At 40.2% G+C, this 25,220-nt stretch overlaps 10 protein-coding genes across 10 annotated transcripts; 7 read left to right on the top strand and 3 right to left on the bottom strand.

Moving 5' to 3' along the window:
• The first annotated feature begins 283 nt into the window (after positions 1-283).
• LOC145710260 (uncharacterized) lies at positions 284-3,340 on the top strand. The gene is made up of 7 exons (XM_081787980.1): positions 284-787; positions 886-1,062; positions 1,282-1,513; positions 2,174-2,295; positions 2,335-2,461; positions 2,584-2,775; positions 2,872-3,340. The coding sequence occupies exons 1-7, from the start codon at positions 593-595 to the stop codon at positions 3,105-3,107; spliced, it is 1,281 nt and encodes a 426-aa protein (XP_081644106.1). The 5' UTR covers positions 284-592; the 3' UTR covers positions 3,108-3,340.
• Positions 3,341-3,365: 25 nt separating this feature from the next.
• LOC145710259 (uncharacterized) lies at positions 3,366-5,462 on the top strand. The gene is made up of 5 exons (XM_081787979.1): positions 3,366-3,465; positions 3,509-3,714; positions 3,758-3,852; positions 3,899-4,027; positions 4,564-5,462. Exons 1-4 carry the CDS (start codon positions 3,366-3,368, stop codon positions 4,017-4,019), a joined length of 522 nt encoding a protein of 173 aa, XP_081644105.1. The 3' UTR covers positions 4,020-4,027; positions 4,564-5,462.
• A 19-nt stretch (positions 5,463-5,481) lies between these two features.
• LOC145710258 (uncharacterized) lies at positions 5,482-10,000 on the top strand. The gene is made up of 12 exons (XM_081787978.1): positions 5,482-5,690; positions 6,129-6,183; positions 6,226-6,346; positions 6,392-6,454; positions 6,502-6,662; positions 6,707-6,865; positions 6,936-7,158; positions 7,387-7,693; positions 7,921-8,955; positions 9,015-9,214; positions 9,254-9,719; positions 9,762-10,000. The coding sequence occupies exons 1-12, from the start codon at positions 5,497-5,499 to the stop codon at positions 9,784-9,786; spliced, it is 3,009 nt and encodes a 1,002-aa protein (XP_081644104.1). The 5' UTR covers positions 5,482-5,496; the 3' UTR covers positions 9,787-10,000.
• Positions 10,001-10,086: 86 nt separating this feature from the next.
• On the bottom strand, positions 10,087-11,557 carry LOC145708239 (uncharacterized). The gene is made up of 5 exons (XM_081785897.1): positions 11,190-11,557; positions 11,096-11,148; positions 10,938-11,046; positions 10,511-10,888; positions 10,087-10,468 (listed from the first exon to the last, which is right to left on the bottom strand). The coding sequence occupies exons 1-5, from the start codon at positions 11,322-11,324 to the stop codon at positions 10,166-10,168; spliced, it is 978 nt and encodes a 325-aa protein (XP_081642023.1). The 5' UTR covers positions 11,325-11,557; the 3' UTR covers positions 10,087-10,165.
• A 246-nt stretch (positions 11,558-11,803) lies between these two features.
• LOC145709193 (uncharacterized) lies at positions 11,804-12,841 on the bottom strand. The gene is made up of 5 exons (XM_081786874.1): positions 12,702-12,841; positions 12,515-12,546; positions 12,150-12,223; positions 11,996-12,085; positions 11,804-11,949 (listed from the first exon to the last, which is right to left on the bottom strand). Exons 1-5 carry the CDS (start codon positions 12,839-12,841, stop codon positions 11,839-11,841), a joined length of 447 nt encoding a protein of 148 aa, XP_081643000.1. The 3' UTR covers positions 11,804-11,838.
• A 2,470-nt stretch (positions 12,842-15,311) lies between these two features.
• LOC145709192 (nociceptin receptor-like) lies at positions 15,312-17,669 on the top strand. The gene is made up of 7 exons (XM_081786873.1): positions 15,312-15,342; positions 15,423-15,531; positions 16,057-16,252; positions 16,611-16,752; positions 16,828-16,882; positions 17,312-17,435; positions 17,478-17,669. Exons 1-7 carry the CDS (start codon positions 15,312-15,314, stop codon positions 17,655-17,657), a joined length of 837 nt encoding a protein of 278 aa, XP_081642999.1. The 3' UTR covers positions 17,658-17,669.
• Positions 17,670-18,111: 442 nt separating this feature from the next.
• LOC145710499 (uncharacterized) lies at positions 18,112-18,704 on the bottom strand. The gene is made up of 4 exons (XM_081788262.1): positions 18,653-18,704; positions 18,526-18,605; positions 18,242-18,479; positions 18,112-18,199 (listed from the first exon to the last, which is right to left on the bottom strand). The coding sequence occupies exons 1-4, from the start codon at positions 18,672-18,674 to the stop codon at positions 18,150-18,152; spliced, it is 390 nt and encodes a 129-aa protein (XP_081644388.1). The 5' UTR covers positions 18,675-18,704; the 3' UTR covers positions 18,112-18,149.
• A 1,756-nt stretch (positions 18,705-20,460) lies between these two features.
• LOC145709191 (uncharacterized) lies at positions 20,461-21,934 on the top strand. The gene is made up of 5 exons (XM_081786872.1): positions 20,461-20,807; positions 20,851-20,943; positions 21,004-21,277; positions 21,559-21,651; positions 21,828-21,934. The coding sequence occupies exons 1-5, from the start codon at positions 20,781-20,783 to the stop codon at positions 21,932-21,934; spliced, it is 594 nt and encodes a 197-aa protein (XP_081642998.1). The 5' UTR covers positions 20,461-20,780.
• Positions 21,349-23,027, top strand: LOC145710497 (uncharacterized). Its single transcript, XM_081788259.1, has 4 exons — positions 21,349-21,493; positions 21,559-22,290; positions 22,334-22,484; positions 22,525-23,027. Exons 2-4 carry the CDS (start codon positions 21,996-21,998, stop codon positions 22,868-22,870), a joined length of 792 nt encoding a protein of 263 aa, XP_081644385.1. The 5' UTR covers positions 21,349-21,493; positions 21,559-21,995; the 3' UTR covers positions 22,871-23,027.
• Positions 23,028-23,241: 214 nt separating this feature from the next.
• LOC145710498 (uncharacterized) lies at positions 23,242-25,171 on the top strand. Its single transcript, XM_081788261.1, has 4 exons — positions 23,242-23,331; positions 23,443-24,191; positions 24,236-24,307; positions 24,369-25,171. Exons 2-4 carry the CDS (start codon positions 24,004-24,006, stop codon positions 24,622-24,624), a joined length of 516 nt encoding a protein of 171 aa, XP_081644387.1. The 5' UTR covers positions 23,242-23,331; positions 23,443-24,003; the 3' UTR covers positions 24,625-25,171.
• The last annotated feature ends 49 nt before the right edge of the window (positions 25,172-25,220 follow it).

Here is a 25,220-nt window from a genome sequence, read left to right as displayed (position 1 = left end):
ACTGCCTTCGTTTTTAGTCTTAAGTCAGATTCTGTGTTAGACAATAAAGTATTTTCAAAAACGCCATGTTACTAAAGAAAGAGTAAGGGACTATTCGGAGATGATATTCCCGAGGATGTCCGTTCAAGCATGACTACTTCTGTGCTGTTTGTCGCCACCTAAGCGGGGCTAGTTCACAAGACGCGAACCTCCCTTCCACTCGGCGAATGTGAGAAAGCAAAGAGAGAAGTGGAACTGCTGTTTGCGCGGCGGGAAGTGATTTTTCCTTTTTCTCAACCTTTTTGGATTGGGGCGAGTTGGTACGTGAGAAGAGCGCTACTACGCGCCAGTACGTGCTCCATTTGTGCCCCGAGCAAGGCTTTCGATTGGTCGCCGCGCATTTTGGTTGTGCGCGCCATTCGTCCAAAAATGATCAGATTTCCGAAAGTTTTCGAAGCTCCTTGCTCGTAGGTGAACGAAAAATGAAAGGCAGCTTGGCGCAACATTCAACTTATAAACACCCTCGCGCCCATGTAAATAAAGCCTGCGCTAGAATCAAACAGCGCCCGTCTTTCCAAGAGAAGTCGCCCGACTCCAGAAGCTCTCCTTCAAAATGGAAGAAGTAAGCGGAATAGAAGAGACTCTGCTCGACTCTTCCAAGAAACAGGAACTCGACGAAGACGGAACAGCGTTCTCGGCGCGGCACAAACGCGAGACCTTCCAGAAGTTCTGGACGAAAGACAAGACCGAAGCGTTGCTGAGGATTCTAGCTGCTCAAGCCGAGCAAGGCGACGTTGACCATGGAAAGGTTGGAAGTCGGAAATTTCGTCAAGTTTTGAATTTCGGTGCTGGAAATTTCGCGCTCCATCCATTTCTGTCGAGTGATCTTCTGAAAGAGTAGTTTAGGCGGCGAAATTGCTCAGCGCAGAGTTGCAGCTGGAGCACGAACTCAAAGCGGACCAGGTCGTCGATCGCATTTCGCTGCTCGTTTCTAGCTTCAAAAGGGAAATCGAAAAAGAGGAAAGAAACGGACTCCCTTCCTCCTGGCGCTGGAAAAAGCAGATGAAACGCCTGTCCGAAAAAGTACGTTACTGTCAGAGACGTAGTTACTTTACGCAGAGTAAATGCAGCCACAGTTACCTTTGCACAAGTTTCACAAGTGATGATCCCATCTATCGACGGAATTCATCGAAAGGTAAAGCCTGTGCAAAATAAGCTCCAGTGACTAGCAGACCGGAACTAAAAATCGCAGGAACTTTTCATTCCACAAGTTTTATTCCAAGAACTGAGCATTTTATTCAGCTGAAAAGAAACCAAACGGAATCGGAGAGCCTAGAGCCGCCGGAGAAGAAGTTATTCTCAGGAGGACAGCGCGAGGTTAAAATCGCTTCTGGCACGGACGAAAATGCGGAAAGTAGCGGAGGAAAGGGCGAACGCGAGCGGTTCATTGACGCTTCCCAAGTCGACGCCAGTCTCTTCGATCTCGACAAAAAGCAGACAAGCACGTATCCGTCGGCGAACGGTTCCTTGCCAGGTAAATTCCGCCAAGGAAGTTGTATTTTGTGAACTCAAGCTAGCAGAATTCGATCATCACGCACTGCTGGGGTCGGCGACCCATCTTTCAAAGATGGGAATGATGGGAAAGGTGGGTTAGGGGAAAGGTGGGAAAGATGGGTTTTTGCCCTTTTTCCCTCACCCATCTTTTGGTCTGAAAGATGGGAAAGTTGGGTTTGCAAAAGATGGGAAAGATGGGAAAAATGGGTTTTGCCCTTGAATGAAATTAAATTTGTCGCTCATTTTCTGGAAAACAAATTTTTCCGTTTTTTAAAACCCATCATTCCCATCTTTGGGACCCAACATTCCCATCTTTGTGACCCACCTTTCCCATCTTTTCTGTAACCCATCTTTCCCATCTTTTGAACCCATCTTTCCCACCATTCCCATCTTTCGGAAAACCCATCTTTCCCTTTCCCATCTTTTGTTTGAAAGATGGGTTGCCGACCCCAGACGCACTGATGCGCAAGTATGTCTGCTAGACCTGAATCAAGCGAAAAAAGGGTCGCCTTCTATTTGACTTTTAAGTTAACAAACACCAACAAATTGTATTCTGCAGATCAGGTCTTTTAGTAACACACAAACGTAGCATTATTATGAGTTCCTCGCGAGAAAGAGTGATTCTATCCGAAAAATTTAGGATCCGAAAGAAGAGGGCGCATGCCCGACGCCCACGTCGAAATACTCCTCGACTGCTACAAGTTCGTTCTTCAAAATCGAATGCTCAGTTCAGGTCGGCTGGGAAAAGGATCTTTCCAAGAGGTAAACTTGTTTCTGTTTTTTGATGCAATCATGGTTCAGGTGGCGGATGAGATGAATAGAAGGTGCGGACTGGACGGCGACGGAACTTACGAGCGAGAGCAACTGGCTGCCAAGCTACAAAACTTGAAAACGCAGTTCAGAAATAGAAAACAGGCAGTCGATGACGGTAATTCCTAAAATCATTCCTGTTTCGTTAGCTGAGAATGCATCAAATTAGTTGAGAAGACGAAAACGCATTGCTTCCCACGGCGTTCGCCGTTTCTTCAAAATGCTTACATTTCGTTTCAGGCCGTGAGAGTGGCAGTCTTTGGAAATGGTATCAAACTATGGATGACTTATCAAGTGCTGAGCTCAATCTTCGCGAATCGTTCGATGGCGCTACAAGCCGATTAAATTCAACTTATCAGAACTCTCCGCTTTCTGCTTCACAAGAAGACGAGCCCAGTTATTCCAGAGATGAACGCTTTGAGCTTAACTACGGTAATGACCCCTCGTAATTAAGAGATGAAAAGTTTAGTGGACATGTTTTTTTATAGGCTTTATATGAATAAATCGAAATCTCATTTATGAATTAAGACAACTCGGACACGACGCCCTCGCGGAAAGAAAAGAGGGAGTTAACACGCGAGGAACTAGAACACTCCTTCGGTGACTTGGCGGTGCTCCTCTTTGATAAAGATGGCTGCGGCAAAAGCGACGAGTCTGAATCCGATTCGAGTCGAATTAGTGATCAATTAAACTCAATGCGATCTACGGCGATCAAACTCCTGACGGGCTTTTCCGCGGTTCTTTCCCATGTTGAGACGGAATGATGTCTCCTCCTGTTCATAGAATTTTTACCAATTTACAAACATTCATTCCCTGTGTTTTAAAGTGCCTTTAGCACTCGATCATGTACCCTGTTTTTTATCTCTTCTTTTGATTGTGTTAAAACTTTTGATGTTAAATTTTCTGTAACAATCAACTATTTATTTTCACTTACCTATCTGATATTTCTTAAACTTTGATTTTATTCGAAATTTTTATCCTACCTTCAATGAACAAACTCACATATTTTGACTCTTTAGAAAATGAAGTCGGCGGGAAGCCCCAAGCGTGGCGCTAGAAGATCACTTTTTGGAAGCAGATGCTCAGAACGCATTGATGGCGATTTTCGTCAACTCGAGAAAAGTAAGTATCGCAAGTTGTTGTTGATTGAAATGAACGAATTAAGAGGAGATCCAAGAAGCCTCGGCTCGGTGGGGCTACGATTTCGCCGCTGATCGGCCTCTCTCTTCGGCTGATGCACCTGACTCTCAGTATAGCTGGGAGCCCGTAGCTGCAAAGCATGTGCCTAGATTTTATCGCTCGAAGAAAGCCCAGCGAGCGAAGCGTCTGATGCCATCGACCCCTAGAAATAAGAAGGCAATTAGCACGAGAGTAAGACATCACGAAAGCGACACTCTGTTACAGACTTTTTTAGGCGGCAAGATCTTTGGACAATAAAGTGCACAAAACGCCGATAAAGAAGTCCCCTGTGAAAGCTCCCGTCGACCCTTACGTGATTATAAAAAGAACGTAAGTCGTTTTTGCATTTGAACGGCCATAGAAGGTTGTAATTCAGCAAAGACTCCAGTCCGAAAAAAATCCGAGTCATGGGTGGTGCTCATGCTTACAACACGCGCTCGATGGTTGGAATGCGCACTCGATCTAGCAACACCGAAGATCTTTTCACCTTCGCCTGAAGACTAAAACAGGTTTTTTTTAACGTTGCACCATTTTTGTGGAGCATTTTTCCGCGGGTTAGAGTTGAGCTATTTTGGTTATCTCTCTTGCACCATGTAGGGGAGGGTCTGTAGTATGTTAAATAAGCTTTTGGTGTCGGCAGCATCACTGGTGGTGGAGTAATGACGTCATTAATTGGGAATTCGCGGCAAAGTATGAATGGTGGAAGAAAATTTGAAAAGTCCTTAAAAGCACCAGATATGCTTTTTTATCATACAGGGACGTTTTCTACATGTATACGAAATAATCCTGATAGTTTTTGGTGCCAGCACCAAGGTTGGTGGTGGAGTAATGACGTCATCAAGATTTTTTCGCATGATTTTTGTGTATTTTGGATGTCGTGATTACTCCACCACCAGTGATGGTGCCGACACGAAAAGCTTATTTAACATAATACAGACCCTCCTAAATAAGGTGCAAAAGAGAGAATTGAAATATCTCAACTCTAACACCATCAAAAACGCTCCACAAATTATGTGCAACGTTAAAAAAAACCTGTTTAAATTCGCCTGGCGCTAGCGTTAAGACCACGGCCCTTTCCGTCCATCTTTTATCTACTGTACTAGTGTAGTGCATGATTGCGCACGCTAGCTAGCCACGTCTAAAAATTCGAATACCTCTTGGATAGAACTAGCCTATCAACGCTACTCAAAGCCAAAACAAAATTGCTCTTTTAATTCTCTTTGTGAATGTCCTCTTTTATATTTGTCTAACCACTCCTGAACATCTTTCTCGTCTCATTTACACAGTAAGGCAGCTTGTGCTATTTTACGCCCGTGCTAGCTCGCGGTGAATGCTCCTCGCTTTCTTGCTACATCTTTCTTTTATCAGGAAACCTTGATTACTTTGACATTCCTTAGAGTGAAATCGCTCTTTTCAATTTCGAATGAGTTCCTAAGGTTCACGTTCGAAGTTTAACTTTCGCCGTTATTTTGCTTAAAATATTGCGTATCCATTTACTCCTTAGGAAACATTATTTTAATTTCCTCCTCTCCTTAAGTTCAAGTTCTTAGTTCAACTCCCCTTTATCCATACTCACTTTCTACACTTATATCACTCAGTTATATACTCCTTTAGTTCATACTTCTTTGCCATCCTTTGCCCTATTTAATTGTTCTCCTTTCTCTTGATATAAAACCCCTACCACCTTTGCGCCAATAGAAACCCCTTGGCCTAAGAATTTTTCTATTTAATTTACATTGACAATTTCGTCTTATTCTTGGCGCTTTTTTTACCTCGACTTCATGCGATAAGAAAAATGTTCTTTTCGTGAGAACCAAATGCCCCGTTAAAATTATTATCGCGTGCAAGTTTAAGGTATCATAGCCACAGGAATAAGAATATGTCATTTTCAGAGAACATTGTTCTCGCTCACTGCTTAAAAATCATCATTGATATTTTAATCTCAAAATTATAATTTCTCATTCCTAGATCAAAATGACGGAACCTCGACCTGCGAATTCCCCTCGTGGTGTTTCTATGATAGAGCACTTGGGTCCTTACTTTGATATTCGGAAATACCCGGATAAAAGATATAAAATCTTCAGAAACGGAGAAATAGTAGGAGTTCCTGCAAATGAATTTCCTGGTTATCAATCAATTTATCAAAGCCTTTTTCCGGCTAATGGACGGTTTGATGGACATACTCATTTTATGTACCCCTTTCACCGCCCTTGGTCTTAGGGTACTCCCATAATTTACAGCCTCCAATAATGCATGAAAGGAGAAGACCCTCGGAAGACCCCTCCCCCTTTCATTTACAGTTAACTTCCAGTTATCAGCCAAAAACGGACAAAACGTTTGAGTTGTGCTAGCTTCGGCAACTGCGCGTCGCCCAGTGTAGAGCAGGGGCGGCAATGAATAGATACGCAACAACCGACCGGGCGCAACTCAATCGAGTGCGTTAATTCTACATTTATCTGCATTGTTATATTCGAAGCAATATAACATTCCTAAAAGCTCCTTTGACGCAGTTAAATATACGAGGTTCAACTCTCGCTTATTCACCGAACAATTTATCACAACTTACTTGATATTGAAAGATAACTTCATTACCTGCTATCATTCAGAATGGTGGATACACCACGCGAGCCACATGGTCTCGCGGCTAGGCCACCAACAGCGGTACGATTGAGTCAACTTAACGCAAAATTGATAAAATTCTAGCTCACAAAAATATTCGGAAAGAAAAAAGACCCATATTTCGGTTCTTACGAGCTCGACTATGAAAAAGCCAGAGCAAAGATGCTGCTACCAACGAAAGATCGTCTACGAGAGGCTGGCATGCGTAAGTCCGCACAGTAGAATTTCTTCCTATTGCTGCTGCTTTTAGAACCACTGAAGGAATTTTGGTTAAGTGATGACGATATGGAAGCTCTTATTCTAAAAGAAATCGGTAAGTTATTAGTTTATACTCAATATCCAATTGCTCATATACTTCAGACCAACTGAGCGATGAAAATAAAGATCTGTGCTACATCCTTCCGACGTATGTTTGGACGTCGATTCATAGACTTCGTCGAAGCCCTGGTGGACATATACAACACCCAGCAAACAGATACGAAGCGGTGAAACATCTTATATGGCCACGACGCAATAAAAAGGTTCGAGTTGTTAGCTTGATTCTTTTGACAAAAGAATATTTCAGAGAATAGAGGCACAGAAAAAGTTTAACCCGCTCAGAAGAAAGTATCTTTTTCTGCCTGTCAATCAAGATGCACACTGGAGTCTCATTGTTGTTGTTAACCCGTGGAAGACAGTTGAGCGGCTCGTTGATCCTGATCCAACGACGGAAGTCTTTAATATGGTAAGTTTCTTTCGAACTGAGTATAATGAATACATATAAATCTTTTCTTGTCATGCTAACATTACTTCAGCCAGTGAATCCTGACGGTAATGGTGGCACACCCTCTGACGTGAGTGAGGAATTCGCAGAGAGATACAATTTATTGGAAAACGAAAGAATCGACACGAATCGGTACTCGCAGTTCGCTCCCTACGAATCAGAACCAGTGATCTATCACTTGTGCTCACTTACAAAGTCGGATTGGATTCAAAAGTGCGAATTAGCTTGTGAGCTTTTAACAGGGATGTTTCTAGGTAAGACATCACTCTCAGGCATATTTATTCGCTTGGCGATTTTCACCAAAAGCGAAGCGACAGCGAATCGAAAATTTCGCTTCCGCCCCCGAAAATGACAACCCCTGAAGTTCGCTTTCGCTTCACGCCCCCTATTTTCGCCAAAATTTCGAAATTTATTTGCCTGATCACTCTCAACTCGTTGTATCTAACTTTTCGTCGAGAATTTTTACCAGTGCTCATATTTAGACGAAGACAACCCAGATCTCAAAGATACTCACCTGGATCTACTAAAACGAGGGCTGCTTATAAGAACCGACAACGGTCTGCAAATTTTAAATGGTCGGCGACCCAGGAAACTTGTTTGTGATCGAGCCACTAGGGGAATGATGAACCGTCCCTGGCCTTGCGACGAGTGTCTGAAGAACGGCCCAAACCGCTTCCAAAAATTCCTACCCTTCCGTTACTACCACCAGAGTTCTCCACAGCAGTTCAACGAGTACGATTGTGGCGTCTACACCATCTATGCCATGCGAAAGTGGATGCTCAATGAGAAGTAAGCAGTACTTACTTAAGTACTTAACCCGTTAACAGGAGCGTGCAGGTCTGACCTGCACGCGTGGAAACGGGTAGCCTATCACAACCTCGGATCCTTGATTTCACTCAATCATCGACAGGCAAAAATGTATGCAAAATCGACCACCCTGTTAACGGGTTAAGTACAAGAGTTAATTTGTGTATCATAATCGCGTTTTTGATCGTTATTTTAATTTTGTTGTTCAGGCAAATTAAAAGGTACTTGCACCGATGCTTGGATTCTTGGTGGTCGCCTGTTGATGTTTACAATTACAAGTATGCTACCAGGAGATACTTCGACAAGCTTGCCAACGTTCCTGATAGAGAGCCTGTGAATATATTTGGATCACCGGAAGAGAACGGCTATCTTGGATCATCAAAAGACTCCTTCCTTGCTTACAGACGACTCAAAGGTCTAGAAGTGAGAGAGCCTGAAAAGGGAGTCAAAACTGAACCAGAGTCCGAGGAAGTCGAGGAAGAAGTCATCTCACAAGACGAGGACGATCTAAATGAGGAACTTATTGAAGAGGCTGTGGAAGAAGACTTGGAGGATGAAATCGAGGATGATTCACAAGTCGAAGAGGAAGGACAAGAAGAAGATCTGGACGAGAGTGAACCAACAGATTCGTTTGTCAATGGTGACGCCGAAACTAACGGAGAGCCAGAAGACACAAACTCAGCTGATACCGAAACTGCCGACTTTCTAGAAGCTGTAAACAATGTCGATGAGTCCAACGAGACAGAATCAATGCCAGAACCTATTAACGGTGTTTTTAACGGCCTTGAAGATATAAGCGCTGCTGAGGACAGCGATGACGAAGAAAACGATACTGGGAGGACGAGGAGTAATAATGGAGATTTCGCTCCTCTTTACGCAGACGATACTGGTCATTCTGATACAGTAGACACTGTTACTACTCCAAATACCAGTAGTTTGCTCTCTGTTGATGAAACTTTAGATGGCCTACCAGATATCAGCAGCGAAACTGCCAACTCGTCTGCCATTGACAATGATGGTGCAACTCAGATGGAAGACGTCTCGTTAGAAATCAGCGCTGTGGACAAAACAGACGCTAACTACAATGATCTGCGAACGAATCTGTTTGATTTGTCCGAAGAAGAAGACGAGGAGGATGGAGAAGAAAACGCTGGAGCTAAAGCAAGTAATAGCCCAATAAGAAATGATGCCGAGGAAGAAAATAACGGAGATAACGAAAATATAGAAAACGACGTTCCTATCCCGTAAGTACTCAATTTTCGACATCAGTTTTAAATTTTTACTCATAACAATTCAAATTTAGTGAAAAAGAACCGGATGTCGATGATGTCATAGACATGACTAACGACGCAGAGTTACCAAAGCCTGTAGCAAGTAAAAAACGCAAGCGTCGCGCGAAAGCTGCAGTCTCTGAAGAAGAACTAGCCAGTTATGCCTACGCCTTTGAAGTTCACAGAGTACTCAACCTTCGTTACTCTCGACGCGCCGCTAGCACGCCAAAAAGTGAATACGCAATATTGACCAGAATTAACGGTTTTTTAGTTTACACACCTCCAACGTACAGACGGACGAATAACACAAATAAGGTCACGAAAAGAACGACGGCCAAGAAATCCGCCAAGAAAAAGTCTACGAAGAAAGGCACGAAGAAAGCGGCATCTAAAAACGGCGCTTCAGACAAGAGCTCATCATCTGGACGAGCATCTCCCACAAAAAGCGAGCCATCTCCAAAGAAACCGAAACGCTCACGAGCGGGCACCTCAAAATCACCAGCAAGGACGCGGACAGCAAATGACGAGGACGATCCACCACCTCCACGAGGGCCTAAAGAAGAACCTGGATTTTCTGGGGCAAGTTTTGGAGCGCCCCGCCATGACTACCCCTCTTACTTAATCTGGATTGGATTCCACAGACCCCCACCACAACTCCCACCACAGCTCCCGGACAACGAAGAGCCAGCTGAAGAGACGCAGCAGGCTCCCGCATCTTCTAAGCGATCAACAAAATCGTAAGAACATCTCTTGGAACGCTTCTAATTTGCTCTTTTTAGACGAAAAAAGCGGGGAAAGAAGTAACTTCCGGAACTCATTGTAACTATTTCGAGCACTTTCACAAAGGTCAAGATTTGATCAAGGCTCAACGTCGTCCCTTACCCCGCCAAGACTATGACCCTTCCGAAGAATGACCCTTGTTTCTTCTTCACTGCCTTTACTTATATAAATTCACTCTTTTTTCTTCACGTTCCGATTCCCTCAGAAGGAATAAATCTCAGTTATGTTGGGTCATTTCAATTGGAAAAAAGGAACACAAGAAAAGTCTTGTCTCCTCTTTAGCTTCTCTGAGTTTGCAGGTGCATTTTCATTTACGAAAGGCAATTACATTTATTACGATTACTATACAGACATCACGAAACATTTCGCGTTGAAATTTTCGTCTACGGTGCTAGCCGGGTCTTCATGGAATGAGATATCCAGTATTGCATGTTCGTGGACCGATTCCACACGTCTCCTCCGTTTTCAAGCAGTAATTTATCTTAGCAGGACTAGAGATGAATCTTTCTAAATAGTTTTTTGTAGGCTCATATAAAATTTTTGGGGCACTTTTAGTTTCTGTGTTAGCCTTTTCCTGACACGCTAGAGTGAGTTGGTTGTCACTGTCGGGGAACGTAAAGGCGACGAAACTGAAGCGCTGCTGCTCAGAAGTAGACAGAAGATAGTCATTGTAGCGATTAGCTCCGACGAGCGAGTTAACGCAACCCTAAAACGAAGTCCATTTCTTTTTCCAATGCAATATGCTTACCCCTTCAAGAAAGGGAAAATTTTTCTTTAGCTTCTTGTCTTTCAAGGCACATCGACTGATTGCGTAGTTGAGAAGATTATTATTTTCATTCCAGGTGAAGGAGAAGAATACTTCCTCGCCTATTTCGAAGTTCAAAGATGGGAGTGGATTCAGAAAATTCGAGGATTCGAAAAAGTTGACAGTAACATCGTTGAATGAGCCTTCCTCATTAACTCCGCTAAGGTCGTATTCGAATTCTAAAATCTCTTCGTACGCGCATGTCAAATTGTAACCGTTGTGATCCTGCGCTTGATCATCAACCGATCGAAAAATATGCAGCTGATTCGTGATGAATATCCAGCCGTTTTCTTTGCGGTATTTTGTTCCACATTTGCCAACCTACAGCAGATGTTATTGAGTGCCTCGAGGAATATTTCTCGTTGTTTACCTGAGTTACGATACTCTTGTGCTCGTTATGCTCAATAACGTTAATACAGCCACCTAAACGATCCAAGGCGTCGAATCGGATGACCCATTTATTTTGCAGTTGTGTGCATCTGAATTTATTTTTGAACAAAAAATATCACACTAGTTTATATAACTTACGCAGCTACTTCCACAGTGAAGACGCCTTCGTTGCAGTGGTATCGGTATTTAATCTTAAAAATTACAATTCTCTTGTATTTCCTTGGATAATTACCGCTTCATCTTCATTAATAACAATGCACTCCGAGAAATCAGTGAAAACGATTTTGCGAAAGTGATCGGTAGAGAGGTTAAGATCTTGCTGCAAATATGTATACGATGTTCTTGCAAGTAGATTGTCTCTTCCCATCGCCCTATTATCCTGGTAATCTTCGTAATCGTCAGGAAAAAGACTGACCAATTCTTGATTACCCGATATTTCATGTACTTTTTGGAATTTCGAAAATATTTGATACTTTCAGCAGAACTTAAATACAAGAAAGAATCGATAACTCTTGAATTTTTCGTAATATTCTCTCAAACTTTTCCTAGAGCAAGCAGCAGAAAAAACATTTTTGTAGAAAATAAATAGGGCATTTTCTGGGTTTCTTTTCTCGCCAGGTCTGAGTGTTTTAAGCTCTTCAAATGAACCTGAGATGTGGCTGGTCTTATCAACTAGCCACCAGATGGACTCGTGGATAGAATTTCACAATCTAAACCGTTTCAAAATGCCCACTCTTGCGGATTCACATTATTCGCGACGAAGCAAATTGACCTTGGATAAAGCTATTTTGAGTTCAAGTTGCGAATTTCATTTCTTAGATTTAAAACGGAGACACATGTTTTTATTGTTGTCATTTTTATTTCGGATAAACTACAAATAACTAGAATCCACCACCAAAGGGGTTGCCGTAGGTTCCGCCAAAGCCTCGCATAAAAGCAATATTCTGCGTTCGGCGACGATCCAGCATTGATTGCGTCGGATAAAGCGGCTCCTAATAATGAACGTTAATTAGGAAAGAGCATGTAGTGTGAGTTCACCTCTTTCTCCGGAGATGGTGAACGATAAGGCATAAAGATAGTTGTTTTTCTGTGGCGAACAAGAGCAGCATCCTCTCCGAATTCAAGGGACTAAAACAGTATCGAATAGCGCATTATCTAGACCAAGAAAGTAACTGTATGTTTATCAAATTACCTCAACCATGTTCAAAAACGTGTGCCAGTCTTTTTCTTCGATTACTTTAAAGATTTGCTGCTCACGCTGGATCGCTAGAAATATTTTCAAAACAGAGCAAATGCTTATATTTTTGTAACTAGTAGATTGCCACGGAATACTGTAAGACAGTTTAATCTCGGTTCAAGTAGCTTAGAATAACAGAACGATAGTTGTTGTGTGAGCAAGTTTCAATCGTTTGATTGTTGAGCCTTGCTGCTGAGCACGCTGAGCCGCGAGCTGATCCGGTTTCGTCATTCTAACTCGGTTAGCGAGGAAATTAAAATACCGTACGAGCGAAGCTTACTCATCGAGCATTTCCACCCCTTTTCTAATAAACAACTTACTTTCGTTGTCGGGAAGAGTGTCGCGGACCTTTTTGGCTTTAAATTTCGTATTGGTAACTCCGAAAATTTGATAATTGTCAACTGCACGGTTGACGAATTTGTTGAGCTCTATTAAATTTCAGGAAAAAGAAGACATATCGCTCTTTTTTAACTTAGAAATAAAGAAACAATATTTAAAGATTCCTTCGTGCGAGTTTCGCGGAGATTTGAAGGGTTGAAGAGCGAAATTTCATCGACTAGGGTGAGCGCTTTTTGCTGTCGCCGTCTTCGTCTTCTAGCTACTGGATCTTCGATCTCAATTTTAAACTGATATTTAAGTTCAATCATTTGCTAAAATTCATGTTTCGACTGAACGATGCGTAGAATTTTTCAGTATAATTAAGTTAATTGTTGATTAAAACTTTCACGGTAGCATTGGATTCGGGTGTCTTCGGTAGGATATTTCTTCTTCGGCACTTTTAGTCAAGGTATCTTCTGTTTTTGCCTCTTCTGCTCCATCTTCGGGTGTGCTGTCCGAGACATCCTCATCGACAACAGGTATTTCAACGTACTGTCCGATATCTTGTGAAAGTTGCAAGAAAAAGAATCAATTACAGTCAACCTGAAATCACAACGACATCTTCGTATTCATTTGTAGTTGAGTTACTGTCTTCTTAATGGGCGTAATAAAGAGCCGAATCATATGGCGAATACGTCAAGACTTAGGAATCAAATGAGCCCTTCCTTTGCCATCTGGACTCGAAGAAGAGACATTGTCCTGTTCATCGCCGGGAGAAGTTTCCGAAAAGTCGGGAAGCTTATAAATGCATCCATATTTAGGAAAAATTATCCAAAGAACCTATTTTCTGATCCGACCAGGCTCAAAATAAGGCGACATCGAATTCAACATAATCTGACGTTGTAAAATACAAACGTCTGTATATTTCGTTTGCCGATGTCACAGAAACTCTTCCAAAGTAAAGACTTTCTTGCTAAGATGTTAATATTGATTGATTCAGTAGAACACATTCCTGAAGCTCGATGAAATCGCAATCCGAACTTTGAGACGGTGGATCCATGTTTTCACTTAAAAACTAAACTTTTATTTTCTTTCTAAATAAAATGCAGAATAAGATCTAGAAAATTTCAACCCGAGAAAAAAGAACTCTGTGACCTCATAAATGTGCGCGAACGGCAATGTTGGGTGCTCATTTAGTACTGTCCAAACTGACGCATAAATTATAAAGGAGTAGATCGGTTATTGTCGCAATGCCCCTGACTTGCTCATAATTAGCTCAATAAAGGTGTTTTAATAAGCGTACTATTGATTTCAAGTTAAAAAATGATTCTAAGAAAAAACTCTGCCGCGCGGTGGCGTTTTCTCGCTCAATTTCCCTTCTTCTTTTTAGTCTGACTCGCGGCGTGAGAATTTCAAACAGCTATCGATATACTGTCATCTTCTACGCAAATCTGTTCCTTATTTTCAAGAGCTCGACAGAACCAAGAAGACTTCTTTTACAAGCAGGTAAAGCCAACGCCCGTTTTTTAAATTAAATGCATTATGCATTTTGTCAATTTTTGTCGTTGAAAATTTGTATAAATGATCATTATACTTTTTTCGATTTAGGAAACATTTGTTAGACTAAGATAAAATCTCAAGTAAAAAAGGTTGAATAATATCACGGTTGATATTTGTGTTGACGCATCCAAGAAAAGGTTGAAGCGTTAAGAGTTGAAATATTTATGAAACTTATGCACCATAACTTATGATAGAAAATAATGTTGAATACGAGAGATCAGCAAATCTTAATTCAGAAACTTCTATTGTGTGAAAACTAGATTCTAGTTTTTGATTGATAAACGCGATTTTACTGAGGATTTAGCTTGGAATTACTGTAAGTTATTGATAATCGCAATTAAAATTTCAACGTGCCATTAAAGGTTAAACAATACGTCTATTGAAGGGTTTCATTTTCTGATTCGACCAAATAGGCTCCGAAAATCGTTGAACAAACGCCTCGTCAAAGTAGCTCTGATAATTTTCAGCGAAAGTTGCGACCTTGAAGGCTGATCGATGAGCAATAAGTGACCTTCTTAGCGAGCAATTGCCTTCGAAAAAGAAGCCCAAGTTCATTTTTTCTACAAATTAGGCTACTTATGCATTTTAACATGCTCGCATAAGGTACGGTGTTGTAAGAATAATTTAATCAATACCGTAGAGGCACTTTACATGTTACTTGCGTCATTCACTGAGAACTCTTACTAGTGAATCAAATAGCCGTTTTCTTTTTTGGAAGAAATACTTTTGAGAACGCATCTAATCACGGTTAGTGATCATGTTTAGAAATAAAACGATGATCTGGACAGATGGACGGCGCATTTTAGCATCCAGGTCGGCCCGTTTGATCCTCTTTGAAGCGGATTCTTGCCTATTCAGTAATATTTAGTAATACTATTTCAAAACGTCAACCAGTAAACACTTTGCGGATTATCCCGCCAGTTCACTGACGATTTGTACATTCTCAGCCTACCGTAAATAATGCGCTCAAGTGACATCCCAAGCCGGAACAGAAAGTAGCGTCTTAGACCGTACGACGGCAAAGAAAAAATAGCCGCATTTATTTAAAAATAACGGGCTTAATTTTCACAATAGCTAATTTTGAAGAACGTTTCTAAATGTCCTAAATGTGGACGCCATGATTTTCTCCATATGTTACATTAATAATCCCATTTGATCATAAACCTCTTAATTTAAAGGAAAAAAGATTTTAAACTTATCAACAAAGCGACTATTTCATCAACGATTTTAGGCAGACCGATGACTGAAAAAGAATATGGAAAGCACAACGGTTAAAAGCAGGAACATTCTTCCACTCGAAGAGTTTCAAGGTTCGAAAGGCAATAAACGATTCATCTTAACTTAGTTAAGAGCTATCCGAGCGTGTGCTTGTCTGCGAGTGGTTCAGAAAGAATAAGAAGCTAGAAGAGCCTATTCTCGATGTCACGGACTCGCCAGAACTTATCTCGGACAATATTATGCAAATGCTACTACAAGTATGTTCAAATTTATGAAGGATTATTTTTCGAATGCACTGAGAAAAATTTTAATTTCAATAATAATTAGCCAACGAATCTTTCATCGGAGGTATCAAGTATACGATTTTTTTACGTTACTGTTTGAATCCGTTACGATCATATTTACTGATGAATGTCTAAATATGGGGATGAGCAGATAGCATTGGTTGAAGCAAAATTTGCGCGAGTATCGAGACATTTTGCAGATTTAGGCATTTTTTACTATGTTCTGAGACAGCCCGCACTTATCATTCTATATTACATTCTCAAACGATGGCATATGTGACTTTGTAAAACTATTTTAGTATAATGGGAGTGTTTCGCATTGTCCGTCCATTTGGTCAGGAACTGGTTCTAAGATGATTCTGATTATTTGCTAATTCAAGCGAAAGAAAATAAAGAACCGGGATCAGACACTGAGTACGATAAAAATCAAGGATAGTTGTGATCACTTTCACCGCATCTCAATTTCAATGTGAACATCGTAGAGATCACGGAGTAGTACCCATTGTTGGGACTTATGCATTCTTCTGCGCTCTCGGTATCTTCTCGAATCTGATCATTCTGTACGTCCTGTGGGATGAGCACTGCAAAAACAAACGCAAAAGTGCTTCGAATTCGTTCATTTTGAGCCTTTGTGCAGCTGATACAATTCAACTGGCGATTTTACCTTTTAAAATTGACGTTAGGAATGGCTACACGACACTTGAATTAGTTCCCTTCTAAGTCAATCGACCAGCCAAACTAAGACTTTTTCATGGATGTTGGAGATACGGTCGCTTTGGATGCATCTTTCATAACGCTGCTACGAACATAAATCTTTTTGTGAGCGTATTCTTCCTCGTGATGCTTTCAGTTGACAGGTTCATCTTGATAATGCCGCCGGACACAATGCAGCCATTAAAAAAAGCGCGAAACCATCCAAGCTACGTCGCCATTGTGACGATATGCGTTTGGTCGATCTCCATATTTCTCGGTAATCTCAGAACACGAATCCATTTGGTCAACTCTTCTAGCCGTTCCTTCAATCATTCATTCGAAGTTTGTCAACAACGAATGTCGTCTGGATTGGTCAGCCTCGATATCGCTAGATTCACACCAATGCTCCTTGTGCCAGACCGAAGAGGAGCGCAAGATATCGGAATGCAAGCTGCCAGAATATACTCTCACAAATGAGACGCAAGGTATAAACGAAAGCCCTGCCTCATAGAGATTGACTCAATATGGAGACAGTGAATAGAACTAGCTATATTCGCGAGGAATGCACATTTGTAACACTAACCAAAATGTGATTCAAATTAACTTTGATTTCTGGTACTTCATTGTCTATTTCGAAAGCTCGAACTTTCCTGTTCTCAGTAAGAATAAAATGATTTCAGAAGAGACGTGGAGGGACTACTGCTGGAGGGAAATCGACGATGAGCTGTATAAATCAAATTTTTGTCCCATCAGCAATCACTTCAGCCAGGTAAGTCTTTCTGCAGTCAATAGCTCTGAGCCGCTACTTTCTTAATTATTCTGCATAGTATTTGTGCGTTCTATTCATCTTGGGCTACGTTATCCCCTTGATTGTAATTATCTACTGCTACACGAATATAATCATGATCTCAATACGCGCCGGGCGAAAAACATCAAAAAGTATAACTGGAAGTCGCCGTAGCCGTTCGAAGAAAGCGTCAGCGCGAGATCAAAAAGTCACCAAAATTGTTCTTATATTAGGACAGGTCTTACGCAAATTCATAGTCGCTTATTTCTCAAGCTACATATAACCTGCACAGTGATTACGTTCATTTTCTGTTGGACGCCATTTCACATTCGAAACATGTGCCAAGTTTGGAACATTACTCCTGGTGCTCACACGTGGCAGGTCATCAGCAATTTTAGCTATTCTTCCTAACAGCAATTCAAGTTTATTTTGGACTTTGCTAATCTCGGATGCGCGGCAAACTCTGTACTGAACCCGTTTATCTATTCATTCCTTTCGACGCAATTCCGACAAAAGCTTTGCATGGTCATTAACCAAAAAATACGACGTCCTGCTGGTATGGACAGGCGACCAACAAGTACATATTTGCTGCAGGGAGATTAAAAGACCTTTAGGTTCCCACTCAACTGGATCTATAAGAAGTCGCAGGGGACAAAGAGAAGGAGTAAGTCCCGCACCTGGAATAGATCGTGTTTGTGTGACTCCAACATTTCCAACAGAATGTTCGCAGCTTACGCAGTATAATGTAGTGCCGCTCCTTTTTCGCTTTGTTATATTTGATTATAGGAACCGAATGGAGTCGAGTGTTCGAACTTGATGTCCAAGAACTCAAGCAACGACAACTCTCGACTAGATCCTTGCTCAGAAACCCGAAACTTTTAAACATCTTGATTATTGAAGACATAGATGAGAATTTCTATAACTCGAAAAAATATCGAAAAATAGTCTCAAAAGTTTATAGATTTCTGATAAGAGCGACCCTAACCTTAAAAAATCTGGCGATAACCTGTAGCTACTGTAATTAAAAATATTCAAAAAATAAATTTATTGATTCAAGTTTTTGTTTGACAGTTTAGAACTTCATATGATTAGATTCTAGACATCTAGTAGTACGACGGGAACTTTGTCATCATCTTCTGATAACTCTTAATTTTTTCGTTAATAAAATGAAACTCAATTGACACTACCGTCGTCAATATGAATGGGTATCTCGACAGCAGTCGGCGATTGCTTGATATCAAGCGGTATTTTTGTCCAACCGGTTTGTCCATTTGAGGCCATTTTAACAGCTTCACTCGAGATCAGTGTGGGAAAGACGGCTCTTGATCGTATGAATATTAAAGATACAGAAGAAAATAATTTTTTCGTCGGTTGGAAATTCCAAACTCGGTCGTTCTTGTTATAAACCAGCCAAATCCGGTGACCCTTGGACAAAGATATAATCATGCACTGACTCCGCTTGTTTTCTAACCTGAGCTAGTTCACGACGTTTATATGCAGGCCTGTACTCCATAGTTTCATGACAAATATCTTCATCAAGCTCATAGTACCCTTGAAATTGAGCTTTAGCGACTATTTTATTATCGATAGAAACAAACCTGGGATAGCTTTTTGCTGCATCGCTGTCACGAAATTGCCCGATATCAATATTTCCTTTTATTCGTTCATAAATGAGTTCATTCACAAGGTTTATGAGTTCATCAAGTTTTTAGAGGGTTTTTAAATATGAACTTTCCTTCGGGGCTCTCTTTGCCTTCAGTCTTATTCTCAGCAAAGAGTTTTCATAAGTAAGATCGCGCTTATCTTTGGTCAAGTCCGCGATTTCGGCATGAAGCTTCTTTGTTTCAGAAGCAGCAAAAATATTTTGCTTTCAATAGTTTTCAATAAAGGTTTTTGATTATTGCACTTTAAAATCATGACTCGTGTCAAATCTTCAATAATAAAAACTTTTCTTTGGTCCGTATTTAATTTGCGTTCGATATTTCTGATGTGCTCGCGGTGTTCTTCTTGCAGTTCTTCAATGTGCCTTCCGCAGTCGTTGACTATCTGCTGCTTGTGAAACTCGAAATCTTGCTCGAATTTGTGTGCCAAACGCATATTATTCCTTCTTTCTTTTTCCAATTCTTGTTTGATCTCCACGAGTCTGTCATTTGTATCTCTATTCTCTTGTTTTAGTTCGTTTATTAATTTCTTTAGATCTTCATTTTCTCCTACAAAAAGGATGGTATGAGTTTTCGGAAAAAGTCTACCTTCTATTTGAGCAAGTTTGAATGAAGAACTTTCACTTGTCAAGGGTAACGAGAAACTAGAAGTTGGAAAAAGTAATTTTATATCGGATACCCTTCAGTCAGCACAGGGAGCAGCAAAGGAAAGCGTTGAAAACATATTTCTCAGATCAGCCAGACTACGAACCGGAGGAGGGGTCGTTGTTATCGGCGAATATTCTCCACCCATCGAAAAAGCAGATGGCGATCCACTCTGGAATTGCTTAATTTTTTTTTTGTAACAGAAAAGATGAAAAATAAGTTATACCTGCAGGTCCTCCCAGATTGCATTTTCGGTCGAGGAAGAAAGGGACGAGGAATCATCACTTTTACTCGGTGTTTTTCTAATTGTGATCTTGAGATTTTTTTCTGACATCTTTCGCCTTTTTGCTTAGATTCTGTACATTTGTGCGAGCTTGCGTGTTATCACTTCTGCGCTGAATACTATCAGTGGGGTCTGTACCAATCGTCAAAGGTGAAACTCTAAGGCACTTGAATTTGTGATCGATGACTTCCTCTATTAATATGTTCTTCGATACTGATTATATTTTTCGGTTTTTGATATAATTGCCTTTTATTATTTAGAAGGAGCACTTTCTCTTTTGCCTTAATTAGGCGCCAGCGCTTGAATAATAATACTCTGGAATTAGTAATCTGGTAGTGCTAATTCCACAAGCGCGAATAGGGGACCGCCCAAGTATCGAGGCGCTTAGGCACGCACCTCGCTTTGTCGACCTATTTGCAAGGTCCAGAGATCATAGTAGAGATTTTATTGAGCAGTTAACGAGAGGAAAGCTCGATGAAGCTCTCCCCGATTCTTTTGGTGGGCGTCAAGGCCTTGCCGATTTCAGAGAGTGATCCTGTCGATGTTTGTTGTCACAGAAATGGCACAATCTACAACGGAAAATGGAGCACTACAAAATCAGGTGTCTATCCGGAGTCACTGGTGAATTCGCCCGATCTTTTTTTTTATTCGGGAGCTGTTAAAATATCTGGTTATAAGGAGCTGAATGCGACTTCTGGAAATTTCACGAAAGAATTTATGCAGACGAAACCTCTCACAACTATTGATACGGGCTGATAGTTTTAATTTATAAAGTTTGAGAATTGCTGAATACTTAGCCCCGATTTCAGCCGAAATCCACATGGGGACACACCCTGGTGTTATACAAGTGACGATAAGGAACGTTTGGCAAGCCCTAGACATGAAGTGATTATTGCCGTGAAGGGTCAACCCAATCGTAAATTCTGATGAGGCATCTAATTCAGTACATTAGCGTATCTGTCTAGAATAACTGCCAAACAATTAGAAAAGTTCGATGAATGCGATATTCCAACTTGCACTGAGTGCACGTGTGACGCACATCACCTAGGAGAGTGTCAATGGCCTCGATGTGATTACGAGAACTTCAAAAGCATTTGCAATTGTGACGAAGAAGCTGTCTTGCATCAGGGTGTCTGTATGAACCGAGCAACTATTGATGAGCCAGTAAGTGATAAGAGTCAATAAATAATTATGATTTCTTATCTAGTATAATGATGAATGCCATCCAGGAGATAATTGCGGATATGGAAAATGCAAATACGATGATGATCTCAAATTAGAATGCTCATGTGACCCCAAGGCTGGTTTACAACAAAGCGAAAAACCGTCTTTAGCATGAAAATGTTCTAAACTCAGGAAGAATGCGCGTCTCACTAAAGATGCAGTTGGGGGTGTCAAAATCTGCGAAGTCAAAGAGAAGGAGCCCTGCACGTGTGGTGACGATAGCTGGTGCCGTTGGGATATTGATGATAGACTAGTGGACTGCGAATGTCCCGATGGATATTTTTTGGATTCTTTGAAATGTTCACTTACACCAGCGACAACCACAGTAGCGACGACAACGCCTCTGCCAACGACATCTACAATTGCCGTTACCGACCCGAATCCAGCTCCCTTACCACCTCTCAGGAACCGTTTTTAAAATATTATCTGTTCAAGGCTTGAACTTCAAGCTCCTATCTCTTGAAAAACGATTTGAAGACCATCGATGCCAGGCGAGTGTTGGTACAAAGGTGATCGAAATTGGACAAAATCTGGAAAAAGGTGTCTTCGTTGGGATGATAATTCTCAGAGATACACTGAAAGCATTATCGAACAACTTTTCACTGTAGTTTTCAATCAACCTATGGGCAGAGGATAAAAGATGAAAGTTGTAAAAAACAACTCATAAGCTTTTTTTAAATCCTTGAAACAGATCACAATTTCTGTCGAAATCCAACTGGAGACGAGTCTGGCCCTTGGTGCTACGTAAAAAGCGATGATGACAAGTTCGTTGAGTGGGAAGAGTGTAATGTTGATCAAGTCCAATATTGCAAAGATCCCGCTGCGTATGTCGAGAGAGATGATGTTAAACCAGAAGAGACAACGACAATGGCTATGGCTTCGAAAATTTATTCACCTACTTTGAAATAATTTTTTTCTTATCTTCTTTAAAAATTATCAATGTATGGAGTGAATTTCTAGCCTCAAATAGCACAAACAACGTCTGCAAATACATCGAAATGTGCAGATGGAGAAGTCGAAATTTTAAACGAGTGCCAGATAAAACCCAAGTGCCAGCGATCAGATGATACCTGCAAATATGGATGTTTTCATTTTGATTTCAAAGGAGACCCGGATAGGTGCAACTGCATGGATAACACGGAACCTTCAGTCGATGATAAGTTTGTCTGCGTAGTATCCAAATCTCAAATTGAGACAACTTTCACTACGACGATTGTCACAACAACAGAAAGACCGATTGAAGATAAGAAGCCAATTTACTTACTTACTGGAGCTATAAATAACGAATTTAATGGTGAATATCATTATGATGAAGAAACAAACAAGCTACGAAAATTCCAAGAAGATCAACCAATCAAGATTTTTTACGATTCTATTAATTCACGATGGTCAATTGGCTTCTTTGAAATTCCATCATCAGCAGGTTAATCGCTTTCATCTTATGTCTTATGGAGTATTTGAAATAGTTTATTTTGCGCCTGGTGCTGAAGCTGTTGAGCAACTTGAAACACTGAAATGGACAGACATGGATGATATTATTAATACTGAGATGCACTTACGTAGAAAGGGTGAGGACTGTTTTGACGAGGATGCTTGTGGATATGGAAGATGCGAGATGTAAGATGATTTCAAAATTATCATCTATTTTATCTTTTAGCTCAACACACATTGGAGGATCTTGGAACAATTGCATTTGTGATAGTGACGCTCAATATCTTCAATCGTTCGCAGCTTGTGTAAAAGGAATACCGAAAGTGATTGAGGTTGATCGACCCCTATGGGACCCAATCGTTCCGAAAGAACCGATTTCATCAAAACTCTCGACAACTGCCCAAACAACGACTTTAAGAATCAACAAAAACAGTCCTATCTATTCTCTGAATCAGGACTTCCTCAATACTTCAAAAAATAATAATTTGCATCAATATAAGCAGACTTGCTCAAAGGAATGTGGTGATCATGGAAAATGTATTGTTCAATATGGAGCTGAAGGAACAGGTTAAATAGCTTTTAAGATAATAAAACAATATATTCGGGATAACCTTGAAAAGTTTGCGAGTGTGAAGAGGGTTTCATGTCTTTTGGTGCAACTCCATGCTTTTAGTAAGATGTCTCAGATTTAATTTTTTCTTGCTACTCATTTTTCACTGCTCATTGATGTAAAATAAACAATTTTGATAAAAAAGACATTTAAAAAAGGAAATAATAATGTAATTATAATAATAAAATGTTTATTATATTGATAGGAAAACGCATTAAAAAAAGCAATATCATGTTTAAATACAACACCTCTAAGTCAAACACAAATGTTTGCACTGCGTCGTGCAAAAGGGAAAATGCCCAGTCTTGATATTTATCTGCTTCATTCTGCAATGGCGGGCCGAGAGCACGAGAAAGGAATTCCGAAAAAATTTTTGATCGATCAAAAAGAGAGTACTTTCAAAAATACGTGTGTAAAATGCGGGTAAATATAATTGAAATATCCGACTATCATCTTTCAAATATCGTATTTTTGATCATTACATATTATTTTATTATTGATCTTTATAGTCATAAGAGCTATGGGACATTTAAGGCACATTCCGAGATCATTATATGTTCATTTTATCCCGAAATACGTACAATCATTGCGACAAGCGGAGGAGTGTAGACGACGATTCTGTGATGCCTGTCTTCCCGAAAATTACCCAGATTCAATTTGTTCGGTCTCTAAGTGTTCCGCAAACATCAAAAGGGGATCGAAAGCGCTCCAGAGAATCGAAAATGATATATCTAGACTCGTCTTCTCGTGTTTATCAACAAAATGCAAGCAATTTCTTACCTATGATGATTTTGGTCGCCATTCTCATGATATTGACAGAAGCATGAATAAAAATAATAAATCGAGGACTGGAATACCAAATGATTCCTTTGATTCCAGTAAGGGGAATAAGGTGAAAAATCCTCCGACACAACCTGAGGACAAAATGTACCCACCTTTAGATACATTTAATTCAAAGGACGAGGGAACTGCGAACTCAAAAGATGAAGATTATTCTAATGATAACCCTTCAATTCATTTTTCAAATCCTTCACCTGATCAACTGAAATATCCTAGCAAGGAACTTTCAAAAATTCCAGAAACATAAAGATAACAATGCTGACCTTTCAAATCCGAAGAATTTTGATATTAAATCACAAAAATTTTGAAATCAAAAAGAATTTTGAAGAAGGACAATTTAGTTACATAAATGGAAATTATACGGATCAATGTCCCCCCGGTCCTATTGAAAATACACGCCAGCATGATACTGTTTTGAAAACAATGAAGAATAATCACTCAAGGTATTAATTTCTGAAGATTTTATTTGCTTTACATTGAAATTAAGCGCAAAAAATAATAAACCGTCTGAAAAAAGACCAGAGGATGTTCCGACATATAATCAAGAATATGATTCAAGGTGAGGTTTTTATTTCATATGAAGACATAATATTTAATCGTTGGTACTAATGCAGTCTTAGATTTTCGCCTATCGAAGTGATATCAACCGAGCAAACATCTTCTTACGCTATGGATACTTTTGATAAATGCCAAGCATCTATGCAGAACGCTTTCCAAAATCTGATGGATGGGATCGAATCACTAAAGAGGGAGAGCACCCAGAAGAGCCTCGCAGTTAGATCAGACAAAGAAGAATTAAAAGATAAGGAAAGACAAATTTTTGTCGCTAAGGAAAGTTTTAAAGGTTTCATTTTAATGACAACTAGTATATGTTAATGTTTGAAAACTTTAATAAGAATGAAACGAAAAAATTAAACGAACGAGTCGATGAATTAGTTGAAATTATTCGCCAGCAATCAGGCGAGATTGATTCGCTGAAGCAAGATCAATCGAATGCTACTGAAAAAATTCTGATGATTGAATCTTCGAAAACATCAGCTGAGCATGAGTTAATTGACTGTCAAGATCAGTTAAGAGAAGCTTATAAGCAGATCGAGGCGCAATCTACTTTAATGGATTCACTTAAACGATACAAAGAGGAAAGAGATGAGCTTAGAAATAAATTTACAGATCTCAAGGAGAATGCAAGGGGCAGTGAAAAAGCATACAAAGATGAGCTAAAAAACATACATGATCGGCTTGATAAGAAATACGATGAACTGGCGTCCGAAAAAGAAAATTCGAAACGATACAAAGATGAAAGAGACCATTTGAGGAAGGAATATAATCATCTGAAGACGGCCCACGAGCAAACCGAAAAATTTCGTGATTTATTAAATGACCAAAACGAACGACTTAAGGAAGAAATCGCATATTTGAAAAAGTTTATTAAGTAGTATGACCAAAAATAAACTTCTTATCTAGACAAAAAC

The sequence above is a fragment of the Oikopleura dioica genome, chromosome XSR, assembly GCF_907165135.1.
Source record: "Oikopleura dioica chromosome XSR, OKI2018_I68_1.0, whole genome shotgun sequence".
NCBI classification, from domain to species: domain Eukaryota; kingdom Metazoa; phylum Chordata; class Appendicularia; order Copelata; family Oikopleuridae; genus Oikopleura; species Oikopleura dioica.
Note: the sequence above shows the minus strand (reverse complement) of the source record. Positions and strands in the feature narration are given on the sequence as shown.

What these genes read in the sequence shown, in the direction of transcription:
- LOC145710498 (XM_081788261.1), top strand. Translation starts at nt 24,004, where the DNA reads ATGCTGACCTTTCAAATCCGAAGAATTTTGATATTAAATCACAAAAAT. An exon ending in ATGAAGAATAATCACTCAAG is followed by an intron (nt 24,192 to 24,235) that starts GTATTAATTTCT and finishes ATTGAAATTAAG; the next exon opens with CGCAAAAAATAATAAACCGT. An exon ending in AATCAAGAATATGATTCAAG is followed by an intron (nt 24,308 to 24,368) that starts GTGAGGTTTTTA and finishes ATGCAGTCTTAG; the next exon opens with ATTTTCGCCTATCGAAGTGA.
- LOC145710497 (XM_081788259.1), top strand. Translation starts at nt 21,996, where the DNA reads ATGGATAACACGGAACCTTCAGTCGATGATAAGTTTGTCTGCGTAGTA. An exon ending in TGAAATTCCATCATCAGCAG is followed by an intron (nt 22,291 to 22,333) that starts GTTAATCGCTTT and finishes TATTTGAAATAG; the next exon opens with TTTATTTTGCGCCTGGTGCT. An exon ending in GGATATGGAAGATGCGAGAT is followed by an intron (nt 22,485 to 22,524) that starts GTAAGATGATTT and finishes TTTATCTTTTAG; the next exon opens with CTCAACACACATTGGAGGAT.
- LOC145710258 (XM_081787978.1), top strand. Translation starts at nt 5,497, where the DNA reads ATGACGGAACCTCGACCTGCGAATTCCCCTCGTGGTGTTTCTATGATA. An exon ending in GGCCACGACGCAATAAAAAG is followed by an intron (nt 6,663 to 6,706) that starts GTTCGAGTTGTT and finishes AGAATATTTCAG; the next exon opens with AGAATAGAGGCACAGAAAAA. An exon ending in AAGTGGATGCTCAATGAGAA is followed by an intron (nt 7,694 to 7,920) that starts GTAAGCAGTACT and finishes TTTGTTGTTCAG; the next exon opens with GCAAATTAAAAGGTACTTGC.
- LOC145709193 (XM_081786874.1), bottom strand. Translation starts at nt 12,841, where the DNA reads ATGATTGAACTTAAATATCAGTTTAAAATTGAGATCGAAGATCCAGTA. An exon ending in AATCTCCGCGAAACTCGCAC is followed by an intron (nt 12,547 to 12,701) that starts GAAGGAATCTTT and finishes ATTTAAAGCCAA; the next exon opens with AAAGGTCCGCGACACTCTTC. An exon ending in CACCATCTCCGGAGAAAGAG is followed by an intron (nt 11,950 to 11,995) that starts GTGAACTCACAC and finishes GTTCATTATTAG; the next exon opens with GAGCCGCTTTATCCGACGCA.
- LOC145709191 (XM_081786872.1), top strand. Translation starts at nt 20,781, where the DNA reads ATGAACCGAGCAACTATTGATGAGCCA. An exon ending in AATGCTCATGTGACCCCAAG is followed by an intron (nt 20,944 to 21,003) that starts GCTGGTTTACAA and finishes AAACTCAGGAAG; the next exon opens with AATGCGCGTCTCACTAAAGA. An exon ending in GTTCGTTGAGTGGGAAGAGT is followed by an intron (nt 21,652 to 21,827) that starts GTAATGTTGATC and finishes GTGAATTTCTAG; the next exon opens with CCTCAAATAGCACAAACAAC.
- LOC145710259 (XM_081787979.1), top strand. Translation starts at nt 3,366, where the DNA reads ATGAAGTCGGCGGGAAGCCCCAAGCGTGGCGCTAGAAGATCACTTTTT. An exon ending in AGAAGGCAATTAGCACGAGA is followed by an intron (nt 3,715 to 3,757) that starts GTAAGACATCAC and finishes AGACTTTTTTAG; the next exon opens with GCGGCAAGATCTTTGGACAA. An exon ending in TACGTGATTATAAAAAGAAC is followed by an intron (nt 3,853 to 3,898) that starts GTAAGTCGTTTT and finishes GTTGTAATTCAG; the next exon opens with CAAAGACTCCAGTCCGAAAA.
- LOC145710499 (XM_081788262.1), bottom strand. Translation starts at nt 18,674, where the DNA reads ATGCAGCAAAAAGCTATCCCAG. An exon ending in AACGTCGTGAACTAGCTCAG is followed by an intron (nt 18,480 to 18,525) that starts GTTAGAAAACAA and finishes TCTTTGTCCAAG; the next exon opens with GGTCACCGGATTTGGCTGGT. An exon ending in ACCCATTCATATTGACGACG is followed by an intron (nt 18,200 to 18,241) that starts GTAGTGTCAATT and finishes GAAAAAATTAAG; the next exon opens with AGTTATCAGAAGATGATGAC.
- LOC145709192 (XM_081786873.1), top strand. Translation starts at nt 15,312, where the DNA reads ATGACTGAAAAAGAATATGGAAAGCACAACG. An exon ending in AGAATATGGAAAGCACAACG is followed by an intron (nt 15,343 to 15,422) that starts GTTAAAAGCAGG and finishes AACTTAGTTAAG; the next exon opens with AGCTATCCGAGCGTGTGCTT. An exon ending in CTGGTGCTCACACGTGGCAG is followed by an intron (nt 17,436 to 17,477) that starts GTCATCAGCAAT and finishes CAGCAATTCAAG; the next exon opens with TTTATTTTGGACTTTGCTAA.
- LOC145708239 (XM_081785897.1), bottom strand. Translation starts at nt 11,324, where the DNA reads ATGGGAAGAGACAATCTACTTGCAAGAACATCGTATACATATTTGCAG. An exon ending in TTATTAATGAAGATGAAGCG is followed by an intron (nt 11,149 to 11,189) that starts GTAATTATCCAA and finishes GTAATTTTTAAG; the next exon opens with ATTAAATACCGATACCACTG. An exon ending in ATTTTCCCTTTCTTGAAGGG is followed by an intron (nt 10,469 to 10,510) that starts GTAAGCATATTG and finishes ACTTCGTTTTAG; the next exon opens with GGTTGCGTTAACTCGCTCGT.
- LOC145710260 (XM_081787980.1), top strand. Translation starts at nt 593, where the DNA reads ATGGAAGAAGTAAGCGGAATAGAAGAGACTCTGCTCGACTCTTCCAAG. An exon ending in GGCGAACGGTTCCTTGCCAG is followed by an intron (nt 1,514 to 2,173) that starts GTAAATTCCGCC and finishes CGAAAAATTTAG; the next exon opens with GATCCGAAAGAAGAGGGCGC. An exon ending in ACGCTTTGAGCTTAACTACG is followed by an intron (nt 2,776 to 2,871) that starts GTAATGACCCCT and finishes TTATGAATTAAG; the next exon opens with ACAACTCGGACACGACGCCC.